The sequence below is a fragment of the Ahaetulla prasina genome, chromosome 3 (assembly GCF_028640845.1).
Source record: "Ahaetulla prasina isolate Xishuangbanna chromosome 3, ASM2864084v1, whole genome shotgun sequence".
Taxonomy (NCBI): Eukaryota; Metazoa; Chordata; class Lepidosauria; order Squamata; family Colubridae; genus Ahaetulla; species Ahaetulla prasina.
The window spans coordinates 155,876,502-155,894,538 of NC_080541.1; the positions used below are offsets into that span (position 1 = coordinate 155,876,502).

At 36.2% G+C, this 18,037-nt stretch overlaps 1 protein-coding gene across 1 annotated transcript in view; it reads left to right on the forward strand.

Moving 5' to 3' along the window:
- Positions 1-18,037, forward strand: part of LOC131195034 (vitellogenin-1-like) — a 62,582-nt gene that overhangs the window by 38,008 nt on the left and 6,537 nt on the right. Inside the window, exons 22-29 of the mRNA XM_058176661.1 lie at positions 680-1,033; positions 1,483-1,539; positions 3,399-3,461; positions 5,763-5,969; positions 7,346-7,488; positions 8,233-8,371; positions 17,090-17,213; positions 17,774-17,969. Coding sequence (XP_058032644.1) covers positions 680-1,033; positions 1,483-1,539; positions 3,399-3,461; positions 5,763-5,969; positions 7,346-7,488; positions 8,233-8,371; positions 17,090-17,213; positions 17,774-17,969 — 1,283 coding nt within the window. The remainder of the gene's footprint in view (positions 1-679; positions 1,034-1,482; positions 1,540-3,398; positions 3,462-5,762; positions 5,970-7,345; positions 7,489-8,232; positions 8,372-17,089; positions 17,214-17,773; positions 17,970-18,037) is intronic.

Below are 18,037 nucleotides of genomic sequence, written 5' to 3' on the forward strand. Positions count from 1 at the left end.
CCCTCACTTCTTCAATATGCACTCCAAGTGTGCAAAAAAAATCTGTGCTTTTAGCATTTATGGCAACCTTTTTATACCTACCGCCCACTTTTGTATCTCTGTTAGTAGTAAAATTTTCTAACTGTCCACCGGTTCCACAGAAATGCACCATGTATCGTTGTCTGCCCATGCCTCTCGCACATTGTGGATTGGGTTTGGGGAGGGGTGCTGGCTACCAGCACTGCTTGTCTGTTATAGCTGGGTGGTGTGGGGGAAGATGCGCGAGCTATTCTGGGACGAGGCTCTTTTGTTTGCAGTTGCACTATAGCACCATTTAGTTTCACTTACATAACGTGAATTAAACTTATGTGCAGGAGATACAAATAGTATATTTTCAGAAATTTAAATTGTCATGGGGAATTTTATGAAAACCTAATGAAAATGTTTTTAAATAATGCTATGAAAATGTTTTAAAAAGTCAATTAAATAAAAAAAAAGGAAAGTGCTTCAGTATCGGACAAAACCCCTACCGCCCACCATGAAAGCTGGAACGCCCACTAGTGGGCAGTAGGGACCAGGTTGACTACCACTGATTTATGGCATTTGCTCTTGCAATGTTAATTCCACATATCAATTTGCCTAAGATTTAGGATTACATGAGATGACAGATATTCTTCTCTCTGGGTATATCCTGTGCTAGATCTATCAGGATGACACTGATGAGAGCAGTGAAACTTCATCAAGCAATGAGAGTGGTTTGAAGAAAATTATAGCTCTAAAACAAGTTACTACCAGCCAGCAGCAAGATAATGATCAAGAACAACAGGAACCATATCAGAAGAAACCTCAGTTCCAACAGCATCATTCTTTGGATAAAAAGCAAAAACTTGATGGTACTAGCAGCAGCAGTAGCAGCAGCAGCGATAGCAGTGACAGCACCCAAAATGATACATATATTTACGGAAGACAACAACAAGAGAAGGGTTATCCAAGTGGTGAGAAAGATGGGGATAAAAAGAAGCACGGCAAGAGGTCACATCACAATGATGAGGAGGTACCCATCAATTCTAACGTAGGAGAAATCTTTCCCTGCGGGGAGCATTAGCTCAAAATCTCTGTTGGCTGTGGATGTGGTTTATCTCTTCCTTTAGAAATGTGCATCTAAGTGTGTGGTGATTCACATGGTTAGAATGCTGGGTTGATAATTAACAAGCCCATGTTTGAGACCCAAATGCTGCTGTGTGACAGGGCGAGCTCCTGTCATTCTCTCCAGCTCCGGCTGACCTAGCAGTTCGAAAGCGAGTAATTGTATTTAGATAAATAGGTGCCACTTCAATGGGTGCATGAAAGGAGCCCCCAACTGGGCGTCCCTGGGCGATGGTGACATCACCCACTAATCTTTTCAACCCAGAAGGGCTTTGGTGCTTCCAACATGAATGCGTGGATACAGCCATGTCATTTGGGTAACCCTTGCTTTGCTTTTTCTTCTTTGACATTTTGCAGGAATTGCAAAGCCGAGACCTGGTAAAGCTTCCCTTCAGGGAAAGCCGGATCGAACAGGTGAGTTTCAATATATTATTATGATTTTCAACTGACCTTTCTTTAAATTAATGTGGATAGATTCCGGTGCTTAATACTTCCACTCTTCTTTGGAGAAAAGGAATCCAAATAAGACATGATTGTGGAACGTGAAAGTTGATGCAAAAATAATTTAACTCAAGAGATCTGTCAGCTAGAGAATGAAGACAATATTTCCCAGTTCACACTCATAAATTAACCCGCAGAGACTGTTTTCTTTTAATGACTTACCAGCAAGGTATTTCATATAACTGCTATTATATTTAAGCAAACATACAAGTTGTCTAAATAAATAAATAAGCCAGTCAATCAATCTGCAGGGCTCGGCAGAGCTCTAAAGTGGCTGCAGAGAAGCTTCCAGAGAAGTGCTGCTTGGAAGCAAAGAGAGACCCGCTTCTAAATGCTGGAATGAGTGGTGACCTCCCTTCAATCCAATCCATAAAAAAGAACCCCACCACCAGGGGTGAAATGCTCCCGGTTCGGACCAGAATGCCTGATCCGGTAGCGATGGTGACAGGTGGTTCGGAGAACTAGTAGCAAAAATCCCTGGCTCCCCCCTGCCGTGCGATCAACAGAGGTTGTTTTTTTTTTACTTTTAAAAGCATTTTTCTTCGGCCAAAAAAATGCTTTTAAGAGTTTTTAAAGAAAAGCCTCTGATGATCGCGCGGCTCAGCTGGGATTGTCAGAGCCTTTTAAAAGCATTTTTTACAACTTCTTCAGCCAAATGAATGCTTTTAAAAGTAAAAAAAAAAAGTTGGCCACGCCCACCCAGTCACATTACACATAGCAACACACAGGTAGCAACAAATTTTACATTTCACCACTGCCACCACCACATATAACTGAAATGGTGATTGAGTGGTCAAGCATCATTTCATTGTAGTTTCAGCCAATGAACACCCGCCAGGCTTCTATGTGTAAATTGGCCTGTGGTGAATATGGATATTTGCATTTGTTTATAGATTTTAATCTCTGCCCCAATAATACAACTGTTTCATCCTGCTTCATATATTACACCAAGTCTTTCATTTTAGGATTTCTGCAGGTTTCTCACCTGATTTGTGTGAGACAAGCAGTACTGAGTATCCTGAGATGATACAATCAGTCCACAGAATAGTAACACTTCAAACCATGCAAAGCAATAGCACTTAGACTGCTTCATAGTGCTTTTACAGTCCTCTCTAAGCAGCTTTACAGAGTCAGCATATTGTCCCCAACAATCTGGGTCCTCATTTTACCGACCTCGGAAGGATGGAAGGCGGAGTTAATCTTGAGCCACTCAGAATTAAACTCCTGGAGTGAGCAGTGAGTTAGACCTGCAGTATTGCATGATAACCATTGTGCCACCATGCCACTATGCATGTAGTTAAAATTAGTCTAGCTTCATAGGGACTTTCAGAATTGTGTCTTAAAATATTCCAAGCTTTTGAAAAAGTAGAGTTCTTTCTTTTAGCTTCCTGAAGGACCTTCCAAAAAGTACATAGGGATCCTGGGGATTCAATCCCTAAGATTAAGCCTATACTATTTTAGATGGTACTTTGGAAAGGACAAACCAATTGTTACATCAACACAATATCTGATATTGCATGTAGATATGACTGCTTTAACTTTTTGTTGCCATCCCCCCCCCAAAAAAAATGTAGACTGCTGCTGTTTGCATAGATATCACAACCTTCTAACATAATTGAAAATGGCTTTCAACAATTAATGCTTAGGACACTGAAAGAGGAAAATATTTACTCCTGTGCTTTGGTGGACCTTCATCACTCCCATTCTTCTACCTTTGTCCTCTGCCACTCAGTATCTCTAATTCTGTTTAAATATTGTATTACATGGTGCAGTCAAGCAGCCCATTGTCTCATTCTGATGCAAGCAGCAGAAATGAATCCAGCTGGGAAGAAGAGGTATGTTTTTAAAGAATTAATAGGAAAGTAAGTAAGTTGTTATGTTTCTAAAAAGAATCATTGTTAGGAATCTGATGTGTCAAATGGTATATGTATTTTCAGAAAAGGGGTAAGGAATAATGTACTAGTTGAGGTAAGGATTATTAGGCCATTATGCTGATAACTCATTAGGTTAGGGAGATTAATTAGGACTGGGGTGACCAAAATTAAGACAGTCCCTCTGGCATGAAATTCCCTAATAACCTGTCTATTATTTGGAAGGAAAGGCAACATAGCAACAACCCTAGTTCCTTTTTATAAGTTTCTGATTATGTTTTTAAAAATGAAATGGATTGAAGTGAAATGAATTGTTATTTCAGCCTCTTGTTCATCCAATGTTTTTAAAATATTGGCTCAAATAGCCAACCTACATCTTGCTTCAGGCTTTCTTCTGGCAGTTGGTAGAGGGCTGCACAAAAACCAAATTCAGTTTAGAGAAGTACACTTTTTCCAGGTGCAGGGTCCACTTTTCAGATCGAGTGAATGTTGGCTCCCACAGGAATTTGCCAACTGGATTGTCATCCACACCTAATTTTGTGGGCTAAGAGAAAATAACTGCCCAAAGTCACCCAGCCATCTTTTATGACTAAGGCAGGGCTAGAACTCACAGCCTCCTGGTTTCTAGCTTGGGATAGATAGATGATTGATAGATGATAGACAAATAAAAGACAGATTGATGAGAGGAAGAGGGAGGGGGAAAGAGAAAGAAACAGAGAGACAGACAGACAGAGACAGAGGCAGACAGAGACAGACAGAGAATGGATAGGCACATATACACTACTAAAACTCTAATCCCTGTTTGTTTGCAATGTCCAATTAGAGAAAACTGGAAAGTATAGGACAACTATAGAACCAGGATAGCTTAAATAAGCTAACTTACACAATGCTGGGACACATGCCATGAGATTGAAATTGGGGGGGAATTGTGGCCTCTTCAGCACCACCATGCCTTCCAGGTATATGTCCCAGAAATATGCAGGTTGCATGGTGCAAGAAAAGATGGGAGGGACACATCTCCATCCTCTTTTCCTTCTCCCTCTGGCCCCTGCGCCCAGTCAGCTGGCAGCAAGGCCTGATCAGCGAATAGCCATTGGCTGCTTTTGAACCAAGGCTGAAATTTTTAAGCTCTTAATGGCAGTGACCAGTGAGGGACAAATGAGGGAGTAACTCAGATGCCTGCTGGTGAGATCAGGCTGGCTGTTGTTAAGTTTCTCCCTGGAAGGGAAATGGCCTTTGGGGACACACCAGAGTGGGAAGCAGGGGTAGACTTTTCCTCACAATCCACAGATTATTTGGTCCCCCCCCCAAAGGTGTGTGTGTTTGTGTGTGAAATCATCCCTGAAAAAGAGTATATAATACAGAGAAGCATACTCAAACACACACATGTACACACACACACGTACACACACACACATACACACACATATACATATATATATATATATATATGTTTTCTGAGGTTTTCGCGGGCGTTTGTATGTAGGTCTTTGGTTATTCGGGTTTTCTCCCGCGTAAAATTGGAAGTGTCTTGGCAACGTTTCGACGAAGTCTCATTCGTCATCTTCAGGCTTCAGGTTCGTGCTTCTTGCTCCCAGAAGCACGAAGCTGAAGCCTGAAGATGACGAATGAGACTTCATCGAAACGTTGCCAAGACACTTCCAATTTTACGCGGGAGAAAACCCGAATAACCAAAGACCTACATATATATATATATACATACATACATACATATATGTGTGTGTGTGTGTGTGTGTGTGTGTGTGTGTGTAGGTCTTTGGTTATTTATTTTTAGCTCAGTTTAAAATATTTCTCTTTAGCTTTCTGTTTGCTTTTTATTTTATTTTTTTGACTAGATGATTTGGTTCCATTACAGAAGCCAATGTATTCCAAAACGTTCTGTGTTGGACTACAGTTTAAAGATATCAATGTAAAACTAGCCAGGGTAAACTGTAAATGTGCAGAATTCTTAAAAACACAATTGAATTGAGATACCAATGAGTGAAATTATATAGGTGGCTGAAGAACCAAGGCCCCTTCTTTTGCTAACATTAGTAGTCACTTATCCAAGCTCCTATTCCAATACCATCTTCTGGTTGGAATATCAAATGAACTGTTATAGAAGCCCTTTTTAATAAAAACAAAAGAAGGCTCAAAATCCCTCTTCCTTATCTGCTGCTTACACAGTTCAGCAAAGAAATAATTTTGGAATCTTACCTAATTGAAACATGGATTAAAATCACATCTTTTTGTTTGTCTCTTTAGGCAAAAACTCCTGGAGGTGTTCTCCTGCCAAATGTCACGGCTGTGTTTGAAGCAGTTAGGCGTGACAGCAAAGTCCAGGGCTACAGTTTTTCCTTGTATGAAAAGCATGACCACTTCAAAACCCATTTCAAAATAGTTGCAGGTCAACTCAACCATACTAAATGGAGAGCATGTCTTGATAGCCTTGTGCTACCTTCCAAATTCCAGGTACTTTTTTTTTAATTTCCAATGTGAAAGTTGCTTTGTAGCTAAACTTCATTGCCTTATATAACAATGTATTTTTTAGAAACCCTTCTCACCTCTGTGATCTATGTCTTCCTTAATCTCAAGGCTCTACAGCAGCCTGGGAATTTCAGAGTTCTGCAGAGTATCTTAGCTGGTCAGTCAAACTGTACAACTGGAAGAATGAGCCCTAGTTTTTAATGTTCATTGGCAAATGGGTACCTATTAAAATACTGAACAATTTGAATTGCTCCATTATTAATTCCAAAGGTGCTTATTCAAGAGGCAACTGGACTTTCTGGTTTTTCTTTGAAGTCATTTCGCTTCTCATCCAAGAAGCAAAACATCTTCAAAGAAAAACCAGAAAGTCCAGTTGCCTCTTGAAAAAGCCCCGTTGGGACAACTATGACCTGGATGACTAAGAATCCCCATAGACATTCCATTATTAATCATAAATCTTTCTAGTGATTATTTTACTATTTCTCTTTTGCCTTTTTTTTTACTAAATGATTAGGTTCCATTACAGAAGCCAACGTATTACAAATCTTTGGCTACATTTCTAGCCTAAAATTAATCCAGATTTTTATATTAAATCAAAGTCATTTTAAAATCAATGGTATTTTCAACTAGGGCTCTTGAAAGGACTCTAATACCCGATTAATATTCAAAAAGTAACAAAAGGGGGGGGGTGCAGGGGAAATGTTAATCAAATCTTTCAAAGGAGGAAATTTTATTTATTTATTTATTTATTTATTTATTTATTTCGATTTTTATACCGCCCTTCTCCCAGAGGACTCAGGGCGGTGTACAGCCAAGTAAAAATTCAATATATAAACATTAAAAGAAGTTAAAAAGAAATATTATAATGTGGCCGAAATTTTAGAATCAAAGTGCAGAAACTGCAAATATTCTTTTGATTTAATCATTCACCATACCCCCTATCCATTTTGGTAGCAGGCTTGAATTATGATGGAGCAGAAAATATTTCTCCAAATCCTTTGGAACAGTTTGGCATGGCTAACAGCCTTAGGTTCAAGGGTGGGATTCAGCCGGTTCAGACCGATTGAAGTGAACCGGTAGTTAAGGCCAGCAGCTGGGGCTCCCACCTGCCCTGGCACTATCCCATCTTATACAATCACCATAGTTTTGATGCAGTGTGCATATGCAAAGGCGCACACGCGCTCACATATTTTCGATTCTGGGCGAATCGGTTGTTAAATTATGTGAAGCCCACTTCTGCTTAGGTTACACAAAATTGTGATACCAAGTCCATTAATGAAGTGATGCAACCCCATGATGATCCTTACACACCGTTTTTCTTTTAATTTCTATCACATTTTTGTGTTTACATCCTCTTCAAGTATTCTTTGAGCTGGGGACATGAATGCAAGGATTACAAAATACAACTCAAGATGTCCACAGGCAAAGTTGCAATTTATAAAGCTGTCGAACTGAAAATGAAATGGACCAAACTTCATTTCTTACAAGATGGACATTATTTCCGGTAAGATTTCTGTAACTTCTCATTCTTCCAGTTGTGGATTTTTAAAGTGTTTCTTTCAATGGATGGGAGTTAAATTTCCTAGCGGGAAATACAGGAAGACCTCGACTTACAACCACAACAGAGCTCAAAATTTCTATTGTTAAGTGAATTTGCCCCCATTTTACAACCTTTCTTGCTTCAACTGCTAACGTCATTGCTCAGTGAACCTGGCTTCCCAGTTGATTTTGCTTGTCAGAAGGTCACAAAAAGATGATCACATGACCCTGGAACCTTACAACCATCATAAATACGAGTCAGTGCTAAGCATCTGAATTTTGATCATGCGACCATGGAGGTGCTTCAACAATCATAGGTGTGAAAAATGATCCTATGTCACTTTTTCCAGTGCTTTTGAAACTTCAAACAATAAACTGCTATAAGCCAAAGAATTACCTGTATGGGAAGAAATGTGGTTGAAATCTGGGGGATGGATCTCATGGTTAAAGATAGAGGGAAAAAATACCTACACAATCTCTGTCCTTTATCACCACAATACATGCACATACACACACACAAACACAAATATACCCAAGCAGCCATTTCAGGCCATTTAAGGTTATGGAAAGGGAATTAAGACTTCCTAACTCAACCTTCAATTTTGGGAGGGAGAGAACATAGCTGAATTATGGGGGGTGGTTTCTGGAAGAAGGAAGTTTGTTGCCTTTCTCTGAAATAAATCAAATGTATAATTTGATTTTTCCCTAGGTTTATGTATTTGCTTCCTGGAATTGCATATCGTTTAGGCTTTTCCACAGTTTATCAGAAGAATCCTGCGCATGAGTTTATAGTCAGAATTATTGAAAAATCTCCAGAAGGTCATGTTGCCATCATTAAAGTTCCCAAGGTAGGTGATCATTTTCCATTTTCTCAAATTACTAATACAGTGCCACTTTTGGATTTGGATAATTAATGGGAAGGTATAGTGAAAAGGATAGACAGTGCCACAGGCAGGTATTTCAAAGGACGTGATACTGGGATCATTTAAAGTTCATAATGTAGATTATATCAGTTCCTGTCCTTAATTATTTTGTGTATATGATTTTCTAGTCTAAGTGACCTAAATTCATTTTAACCTGTGAAGAAGATTTTCTCTGTTGCTGGTCTATTGGTCACTTATCTAAGCAGGTTTATCCACTAAACATGCTTTAATTATTCTTGGAAATCCTAATACTATCTATTACTTGACTTGGGAAGATTTTTATGAAGTGAGAAAACTGGATCAGAGAAATGAATATCTGAGTTTTCTCAATTTGAGGTAGACTTTCTAAAAAAAATAGGCATCCTTATTACCACTGAGAATATTTACGCTATGAAAAGTGTGTTTATAAAGTGGATCTCTTACGGTTACTCAGCTTACACTTATGAAACCCCACATCCCTTGCTTCCTACCTAGTGCAAGATAGGTGAGGTTGAGGTTTTTCAGCACATAACCCAAGTCAGCAAGGGGGACAGTCTGATAAGAAACACATACTCTTTCAATGGAGACATCTCAATGGAAAGACCAAATTTTCTCTCAGGTATTGTAGAAAAAAAGTACAACAAGAACTCAGAACAATACTGCATTACAGGTGTATTATGGACATGCACAGACAAGATAGTCCTTGATTAACAACTATTGATTTAGCACCTGAATTCATGATGGCCAGTCTTTGCCACTTACAACCACTGCAGTGTTCCTGCAGCCAAATAATTGGGAATCAGGTGCTTAGCAATCGCCGTACATTTACAATTTATTTATTTTTTATTTATTTATATATTTGTCAAACACAACAATATATATAAGTATAAGCATGAAATAACCATACGAATTGGATACAACCAAAGGGAACATTAGGACAGGAATGGTAGGCACGCTGGTGCTCTTATGCAAGCCCCTTACAGATCTCTTAGGAATGGGGTGAGGTCAACAGTAGATAGTCTTTGGTTAAAGCTTAAATGGTCACAACTCAATTCACAATAGCAATAGCAATAGCACTTAGACTTTTATACCATTTATCAGCCATCTCTAAGCAGTTTAGAGTCAGCATATTGCCCCCAACAATTTGGGTCCTCATTTTACCCACCTCAGAAGGATGGAAGGCTGAGTCAACCTTGAGCCTGGTGAGATTTGAACTGCCCAATTGCAGGCAGCCAGCATGTAGCAGAAGTAGCCTGCAGTACTGCACTCTAACCACTGTGCCACCGTGGCTATAATCTGCTTTTTCATCTGCATATTAGGGACTATTTTAATCATGCATTTTTAACCCTTTGATAATCCATACAAAATTATTGTGATCAAGTAGAGCTGGGTGAATGGAAGAAAATGTGTTTTCCTTTCTTGTGTTTTGTCTCAATCCATTGGTGTGTTTTTTTGGTTTTTTTATAAAAATGTTTTATTTTTACAATCTTGTCAAATAATTCATCCAATGTACAGTTATATACAATTAGTCGGGCCTGCCCAGTCACCACCCCCCTTTTTAACCTTCTTCCCTCTTCTACCTTCTTTTACTTTCCAAACCTTCCTCTCCTTCTCTTATCTACCTCCTCTCCTCCCTCCACCCTACACTCTTCTCCCTCTTCTACCCCTCTTCCTTCCTCTTCTCCTCTTTCCTACCTCCTACTCTCTCTTTTTTCCCTCCCCACCGTTCTAAAATGGCAACTGGTCAGACCCGACCCTACATTAATTATATTTATACATCTTCAATAATCCCTGTACATTAACCATCACTCCATCACTAACCTCAACCCCCAATTCCCTTCCCTTTACCCCCACCCCCACCCGACTTCCCAGAACAAAATGCAGGGTATCAAAACTAACAATCATAATCTAAAATAATTCCTAAATTATAATCTCTGGTCTCTCCACGCTTATTCACACTCTCAATTCCCCTCTCCTTCAAAAATATATCTAATACAAATTATTTCCTAAATTTACTCATATGCTATTTGATATTTTTTTATCTGATACTTATTTTGAATATAATCAATCCACATTTTCCATTCTAAAATATATTTTTCTTGTGTATAGTCTTTCAAGTAAGCAGAGATTTTTGCCATTTTGTGCCCACTTAATCATACAATCCTTAACCAAATCAGTCTCTGAATCTATTTCTACTAATACATTATACAACCTCTTAATATGCTGTTGACCTTGATCTCTCATTTGTTTTAACAAATTATCCTCAATTTGCTTAACACCTATTTTTTGATCTAATTTCCATCTAGCTTGTAGTTGTCCATATTGGAACCATGTATAATTTTTCCCTTCTTCCCCCATCTTTTCTCTAGATTTTAATTGTAACTCCCCCTTTTCCATACAAAGAAGTTCTTTATAAGTAACTACCTCCATCTTTTGATATATATTTATATTTTCTATCATGTGTCTCGGGTTTGCCCATATTGGAATCTTTCCATCTAAATTGTATTGATATTTCCTCCAAACCCTCAATAATGCATTTCTAATTATATTATTTTTAAATATTTTATCAACTTTCTTATCATATAATAAATAGGCATGCCACCCATATAACAAACCATAACCTTCTATATTCAGAACTCTTTCCTCAGTTAAATTAATCCAATCAGTAATTAATGATAAAACAACTGCTTCATAATACAATTTTAAATTAGGCATTTTAAGACCCCCTTTCCTTATATCCTGCATTACTTTTAATTTTATTCTTGGTTTTTGCCCATCCATACAAATTTACTAATCCCTTTTGCCATTCCTGTAATTTAATATCATTCTTAAACACCGGTATCATTTGAAACAAAAACAAAAACCTGGGCAAAACATTCATTTTATAGCCGCTATTCTTCCCAGCAAAGATAGTTGTAACTTCTTCCAACTCTCCATTTCTTTCCATACCTTCTGCCACAATACCTCATAATTATTTTTGTATAATTTAACATTTGAAGCTGTAATATATATTCCTAAATATTTAACCTTTTAACGATTTCAAAACCTGAAGTTCTTTCTAACTCTTCTTTTGTTGTATATTCATATTTTTAGTTATCATCTTTGTCTTTTGCTGATTCACCTTAAATCCAGATACTTTACCATACTGACCAATTATATCTTTTAAACCAGTTACTGAGTATATTGGTTGAGATACAGTAACAACCAGGTCATCTGCAAAAGCTCTTAATCTATAATCTTGATGTTTAACTCTAATTCCCTTTATTCGATCGGAACCACGTATGTTATTCAGAAGAATTTCTAAAGTTAAAATAAAAGTAATGGGGACAAGGGGCATCCCTGTCTCGTCCCTTTCTCAATTTTAAAAGTTTCTGTTAACCCACTATTTACTATTATTTGTGCTGTTTGCTTCTGATATATTGCTTTAATTGCATGGATAAAATAATCCCCAAATTGCATTTTTTCTATTACTTTAAACAAAAACTGCCAATCCAATCTATCAAAAGCTTTTTCAGCATCCAAAAAAAGGAATGCCGCTGATACTTGGTTGTTTCGTTCCAAATATTCAAGTAAATTTACGATTTGCCTCACATTATATCTCATCTGCCTACCCTTAATAAATCCTGACTGATCATTATGAATTATTTGATTCATCACTGGCATTAATCTATTAGCCAATATCTTGGTAAATATCTTGTAATCAGTATTTAAAAGTGATATAGGCCTATAATTCTCTGCTTTAATACCATCTCGATCTTCCTTCGTATTAACGAAATAAAGGCTGTCCTCCATGAAGGGGAACATCTCCTCCCATTTGAATTTTATTAAATAACTCTTTAAGTGGTTCAACCATCTCATTTTGTAAATTTTATAATAAACAGCTGTTAAACCATCTGTTCCTGGTGCTTTACCGATTTTAAGTTGTTTAATTGCTAAGAAAATTTCCTCTGAAGTAATTAATTGATTCAATTCTTCTCTTTGATTTTCTGTAAGCTCACAAATATCTTGTTGTTGTAAATATCTTTCTATCTCTGTATCATCAACCATATCCCTAGAATATAACTTACTATAATACTCTAAAATGCTTTTTAATCAAGTTCTTTTGATAAACTTCCTTACCCCTATATTCTATTTTATCAATCGTTCGTGATTTTCTGTTTTTCCTTATTAAATAGGCAAGCCATCTTCCTGGCTTATTGGCATTATTAAACGTATTATGTTTTACATATTGTAAATTAATTGCTACTTGATCTGCCATCAACATATTAAACTGACCTCTCAATATATTTATTGATTCTTTTATTTTACTATTTCCTGGGCTATTTTATCAATAATTGTTCTTTCTTTTAATTTCCTCTTCCAGTTCCTTTTCTTTTCTGCAATTTATTTTTGTATTTAATATTCATTTGTATAAGATTTCCTCTCATATAAGCCTTACTGGAGTCCCAAATCATCTCTATAGATGTCTCTTTTTCATATTCATAATAAAAATTCTTTCATTTGTTTTTACATTCATTTACATTTTGTTCATATTTAAACAAATTCTCATTCAACCTCCATGATCTCCTAGCCTCCTTTTCCCGATCAAATTCAATCCAAACTGGACTATGATCAGATAAAGTTCTTGAACAAATCTTAGTCTTCTTCACTCTAGAATACAAGTCATTAGTAATCAAAATAAAATCAATCCTCGAAAATGATTGGTGCCTATCAGAAAAGAAGGTAAAATCCTCTCTTCTGTATTATGTTCTCTCCAAATATCTCTTAATTCCAAGTCCTCCATCATTTCAAAAAGCCTTTGGTAATTTCGCCCGCTTGATATCTTCCTTAAACTTTTTGTCTTTTGAGTATCCAACACACCATTCCAATCACCCATTAATATATATGATTTATAATCCCCAAATTGCATTTTTCTATTACTTTAAACAAAAACTGCCAATCCAATCTATCAAAAGCTTTTTCAGCATCCAAAAAAAGGAATGCCGCTGATACTTGGTTGTTTCGTTCCAAATATTCAAGTAAATTTACGATTTGCCTCACATTATATCTCATCTGCCTACCCTTAATAAATCCTGACTGATCATTATGAATTATTTGATTCATCACTGGCATTAATCTATTAGCCAATATCTTGGTAAATATCTTGTAATCAGTATTTAAAAGTGATATAGGCCTATAATTCTCTGCTTTAATACCATCTCGATCTTCCTTCGGTATTAACGAAATAAAGGCTGTCCTCCATGAAGGGGGAACATCTCCTCCCATTTGAATTTTATTAAATAACTCTTTAAGTGGTTCAACCATCTCATTTTGTAAATTTTATAATAAACAGCTGTTAAACCATCTGTTCCTGGTGCTTTACCGATTTTAAGTTGTTTAATTGCTAAGAAAATTTCCTCTGAAGTAATTAATTGATTCAATTCTTCTCTTTGATTTTCTGTAAGCTCACAAATATTTTGTTGTTGTAAATATCTTTCTATCTCTGTATCATCAACCATATCCCTAGAATATAACTTACTATAATACTCTAAAATGCTTTTTTAATCAAGTTCTTTTGATAAACTTCCTTACCCCTATATTCTATTTTATCAATCGTTCGTGATTTCTGTTTTTTCCTTATTAAATAGGCAAGCCATCTTCCTGGCTTATTGGCATTATTAAACGTATTATGTTTTACATATTGTAAATTAATTGCTACTTGATCTGCCATCAACATATTAAACTGACCTCTCAATATATTTATTGATTCTTTTATTTTACTATTTCCTGGGCTATTTATCAATAATTGTTCTTTCTTTTAATTTCCTCTTCCAGTTCCTTTTTCTTTTTTTGCAATTTATTTTTGTATTTAATATACATTTGTATAAGATTTCCTCGCATATAAGCCTTACTGGAGTCCCAAATCATCTCTATAGATGTCTCTTTTTTCATATTCATAATAAAAAATTCTTTCATTTGTTTTTACATTCATTTACATTTTGTTCATATTTAAACAAATTCTCATTCAACCTCCATGATCTCCTAGCCTCCTTTTCGATCAAATTCAATCCAAACTGGACTATGATCAGATAAAGTTCTTGAACAAATCTTAGTCTTCTTCACTCTAGAATACAAGTCATTAGTAATCAAAATAAAATCAATCCTCGAAAATGATTGGTGCCTATCAGAAAAGAAGGTAAAATCCTCTCTTCTGTATTATGTTCTCCAAATATCTCTTAATTCCAAGTCCTCCATCATTTCAAAAAGCCTTTGGTAATTTCGCCCGCTTGATATCTTCCTTAAGCTTTTTTGTCTTTTGAGTATCCAACACACCATTCCAATCACCCATTAATATATATGATTTATAATCCCAAAATACTATTCTTTTATGTAAAACTTGAAAAATTTCTTGTTGTTGATTCGGAGCATAAACTCCTATTAATAATGTCTTCTTTCCTCCAACAAGAGTTCAATAGCAATGTATCTTCCTTGCTTATCCACCTCAATTAATTTTGCTGATATATCCTTCTTTATATATATAACTAAACCATTTTTTTTCTCCAAAGAGGAGGCAACAAAATGTACTCCCAGTTTTGAATTTATCAAATATTTCTGGTCTAAAGATCTAATATGTGTTTCTTGTAAACAAGTAATGTCATTTTTAAATTGTTTCAAATAATGAAATACTTTCCTTCTCTTCTGCGGTGAATTCAAACCATTAACATTCCAAGATAATAGTTTAATTGCCATTATCGGCCAAAGGAAACTTTTGGAACACTAGCCGCAAATCACATTTTGCTTTAGGCCTTGCTCCTCCCACTGTTTCCGTTGTAGTAGTTGCCAGTTGTTGTTGTGCCTTCATCTCTTGTTCCTTGCGTTTAGCAGCAGCTCTTGTCAGCCTTTGTTCTTTTGAATCTGGACCCGTCATAGGTATTTCCAACACTTGTAATAAATCTTCTTCCATCGCAATCTGTTCTTGAACCTGCTTCACTTCTCTTTCCTTCACTTCAGTCTCCTTTCTTCTAGCATCCAGTGGAGAAAGACTTCCAACTTTTAATGCCTCAACATAAAATTCTCTCGCTTTTCCAACTGTATTGAGACGATGTACTTTCCCTGCATAATATACTATTATACCAGTTGGAATATCCCATCTATATTCAATCTGACGTTTTTTAAGTTCATTCACCAGGAAGGCAAATTCCTTTCTAGCCCTTAACATTTTTGGTGGAATTTCCTTTAATATTAAAATATCCTGACCAGCAATCTGAATCTTCTCCCCCTTATATGAGGCTTGCAAAATCTGATTTCTCACTGTTCTATTTGTAAAATAAATAACAACATCCCTTGGCAACTTTTTTTGCCTTGCTATCCAAGAATTCACACGATATATTTTATCAATTTGATAAGCCACATCTGCTGGACGAGCTGCTAATATCTCAGCAAATACTTCAGAAAAAATTTCCCTTAAATCCTCTTCTTTATTCTCTTTCAGACCACGAATTCTTAGAGCAAATTCCATATTTCTGTATTGTATCAAAACTATTTCATCATCTGATTTCCATTTTACTTTGAAATTCAGCCATTTTATTATCTAATTTTGAATTATGTTGCTTAATTTCTTCAACCTCCTCTTCCAATAAAATCACATTATTTGCCAAACTTTGTACTGCAATTACAAATCCTTCCTTAACTTCTTTATTTCCCACTTGAATTTCTGATATCTGCTCTTTCATTTCCAACATCTCCTCAGTTATTACTTTAAATTTTTCTTGCATAAAGTCTTTTAAATTCTCTTGTACCGCCTCTAAGTTCAATGTTCTAGTCTCCACTGTATGAGCTGGAGAGGCACCAGCTGAGGAGATTCCAGAGCCCTTTGTTACAGTAGACTTTAATTGTTTGGCTGCCATCTTCTATAAAATTATTTATTTATTTCCAACTTAATATTCAGTTTAAATCTTCTTAACCTCTGAGAAACACAGTCCTTTAAAGCTTTTTTAAAGCAATATTTAAAAGAAAATCTCCTAGATTCTAGGCAGCAAAGAGATAAAGAGTTGAAGTAGCAAATAACATGCAATTTACCAAGAGCAGACGCGAGGCTGAAAGTATCACTTTCGCTTTCCACTCGTTAACTTGTTAACAATTCGCCTCCATTTTCTTGCTGTTTTCAAACTTGTTACAAAGTATCGGGGAATCGGCTTGGCTACTTGCATAAAGTTCTCCCACTTTCGTTCTGTCCGGTATAATCCTTTATTGTCCAAAATAAATCTCGGCGTTTGGTCGTGGTGATTGGTTCCGCCCAAGCAGAAGAATCCTCGGATCTGGAGCTCTTCGGGTTGCTGGAGGGAACTTAACCCTTCAAACCCCTTTTTTCTCAGGGGCTTTAGGGAAATTCAACCTCTGCCCTCAGCTCACCCCCTCCTCTTCTCCCGAAGAGTGGGTTTTTCGAACCGCTGGACAGCAGATTTAAGCTGTCCTAGCGATTCCACAAAATCCAGAGGTTGGTGATCGTAAAGATCACCGCCATCACCTACGGTGCCAAACCGGAAGTCGTCTCAATCCATTGTTTATGACTCAATAAATAAAATAATGGTTTTAGGTGATAAACATATCTCTTAGTGAAATGTTAAATCAAAATGCATTTGTAGCAGCATTGATCTTTGTGTCTTCATTTTTCTTTCTTTCCAGATAACCTTTTACAAGGATGATTTCTATCCCGAATTTTTCCCCACTGCCATTCCAAGTCCACATTATCAGAATCCAAAATTAAGCAAATTGAATGTAGCTTTATGGCTGTCCAAAGAAGTTGAAGGTAAATTAAAATGCTGCTTTTACACCAAGGCAGTACCTACCTAATAGACTAACAAGTATTAACTATGTTTATCTTTTTATGGCAATTTTTTGGTTAGCATAGAGCCGAATCTAAACTTAATATTGTTTCAGTTAGGCTGGTTGAAATCACTGAGATTTAAGGTAATTATTATGTTATTTAAGTCTGGTTGATTTCAATGCATTCACTTTAATTATAACAATGATTAAATATGATTTAATAATATAATAGTTATTATAATAATATAATCAATAATGATCCAATCCATTGTTTTGAGCTTTTGCTCCTTAGCATTTAGTCCCATTCATATCAACTAGGGATTCTTAAATAAGCCTTATTCCTAGGTAAGTATATTAGCAAACATCATTTGCAACATGGTTTGATATTGCTATCTTACTTATTTATATAGTAGAATAGGTTTATAAATATTGCCATGCTTAATGTAATTATTTGGCAAAAGTTGAGGGTTTGTTTCGGTTTTTCACTTTCCAATTGGGAGGACTAAAGTTTAACTCTGACCTTATTATTTATTTTCTTACCAGCTGTATGTGAAGTGAAGAATGAAAGGATTACAACCTTTGACAACAAGACATTCAGCATGGGTACTGTCGACACAGAATGTGACCTTCTGATAGTTAAGGATTGTACCACATCTGACAGTTATATATCAAAATTCCAAATATGGATCCACAACAAACCTGGTTTGCCAAAAGAAATTCATATATTCATTAATTCAGCGTAAGTTTAAACAAATGGACATTTATTTCAAGTTTCTTTCCAATAACTTCTTTTCCAATATTTTTTTA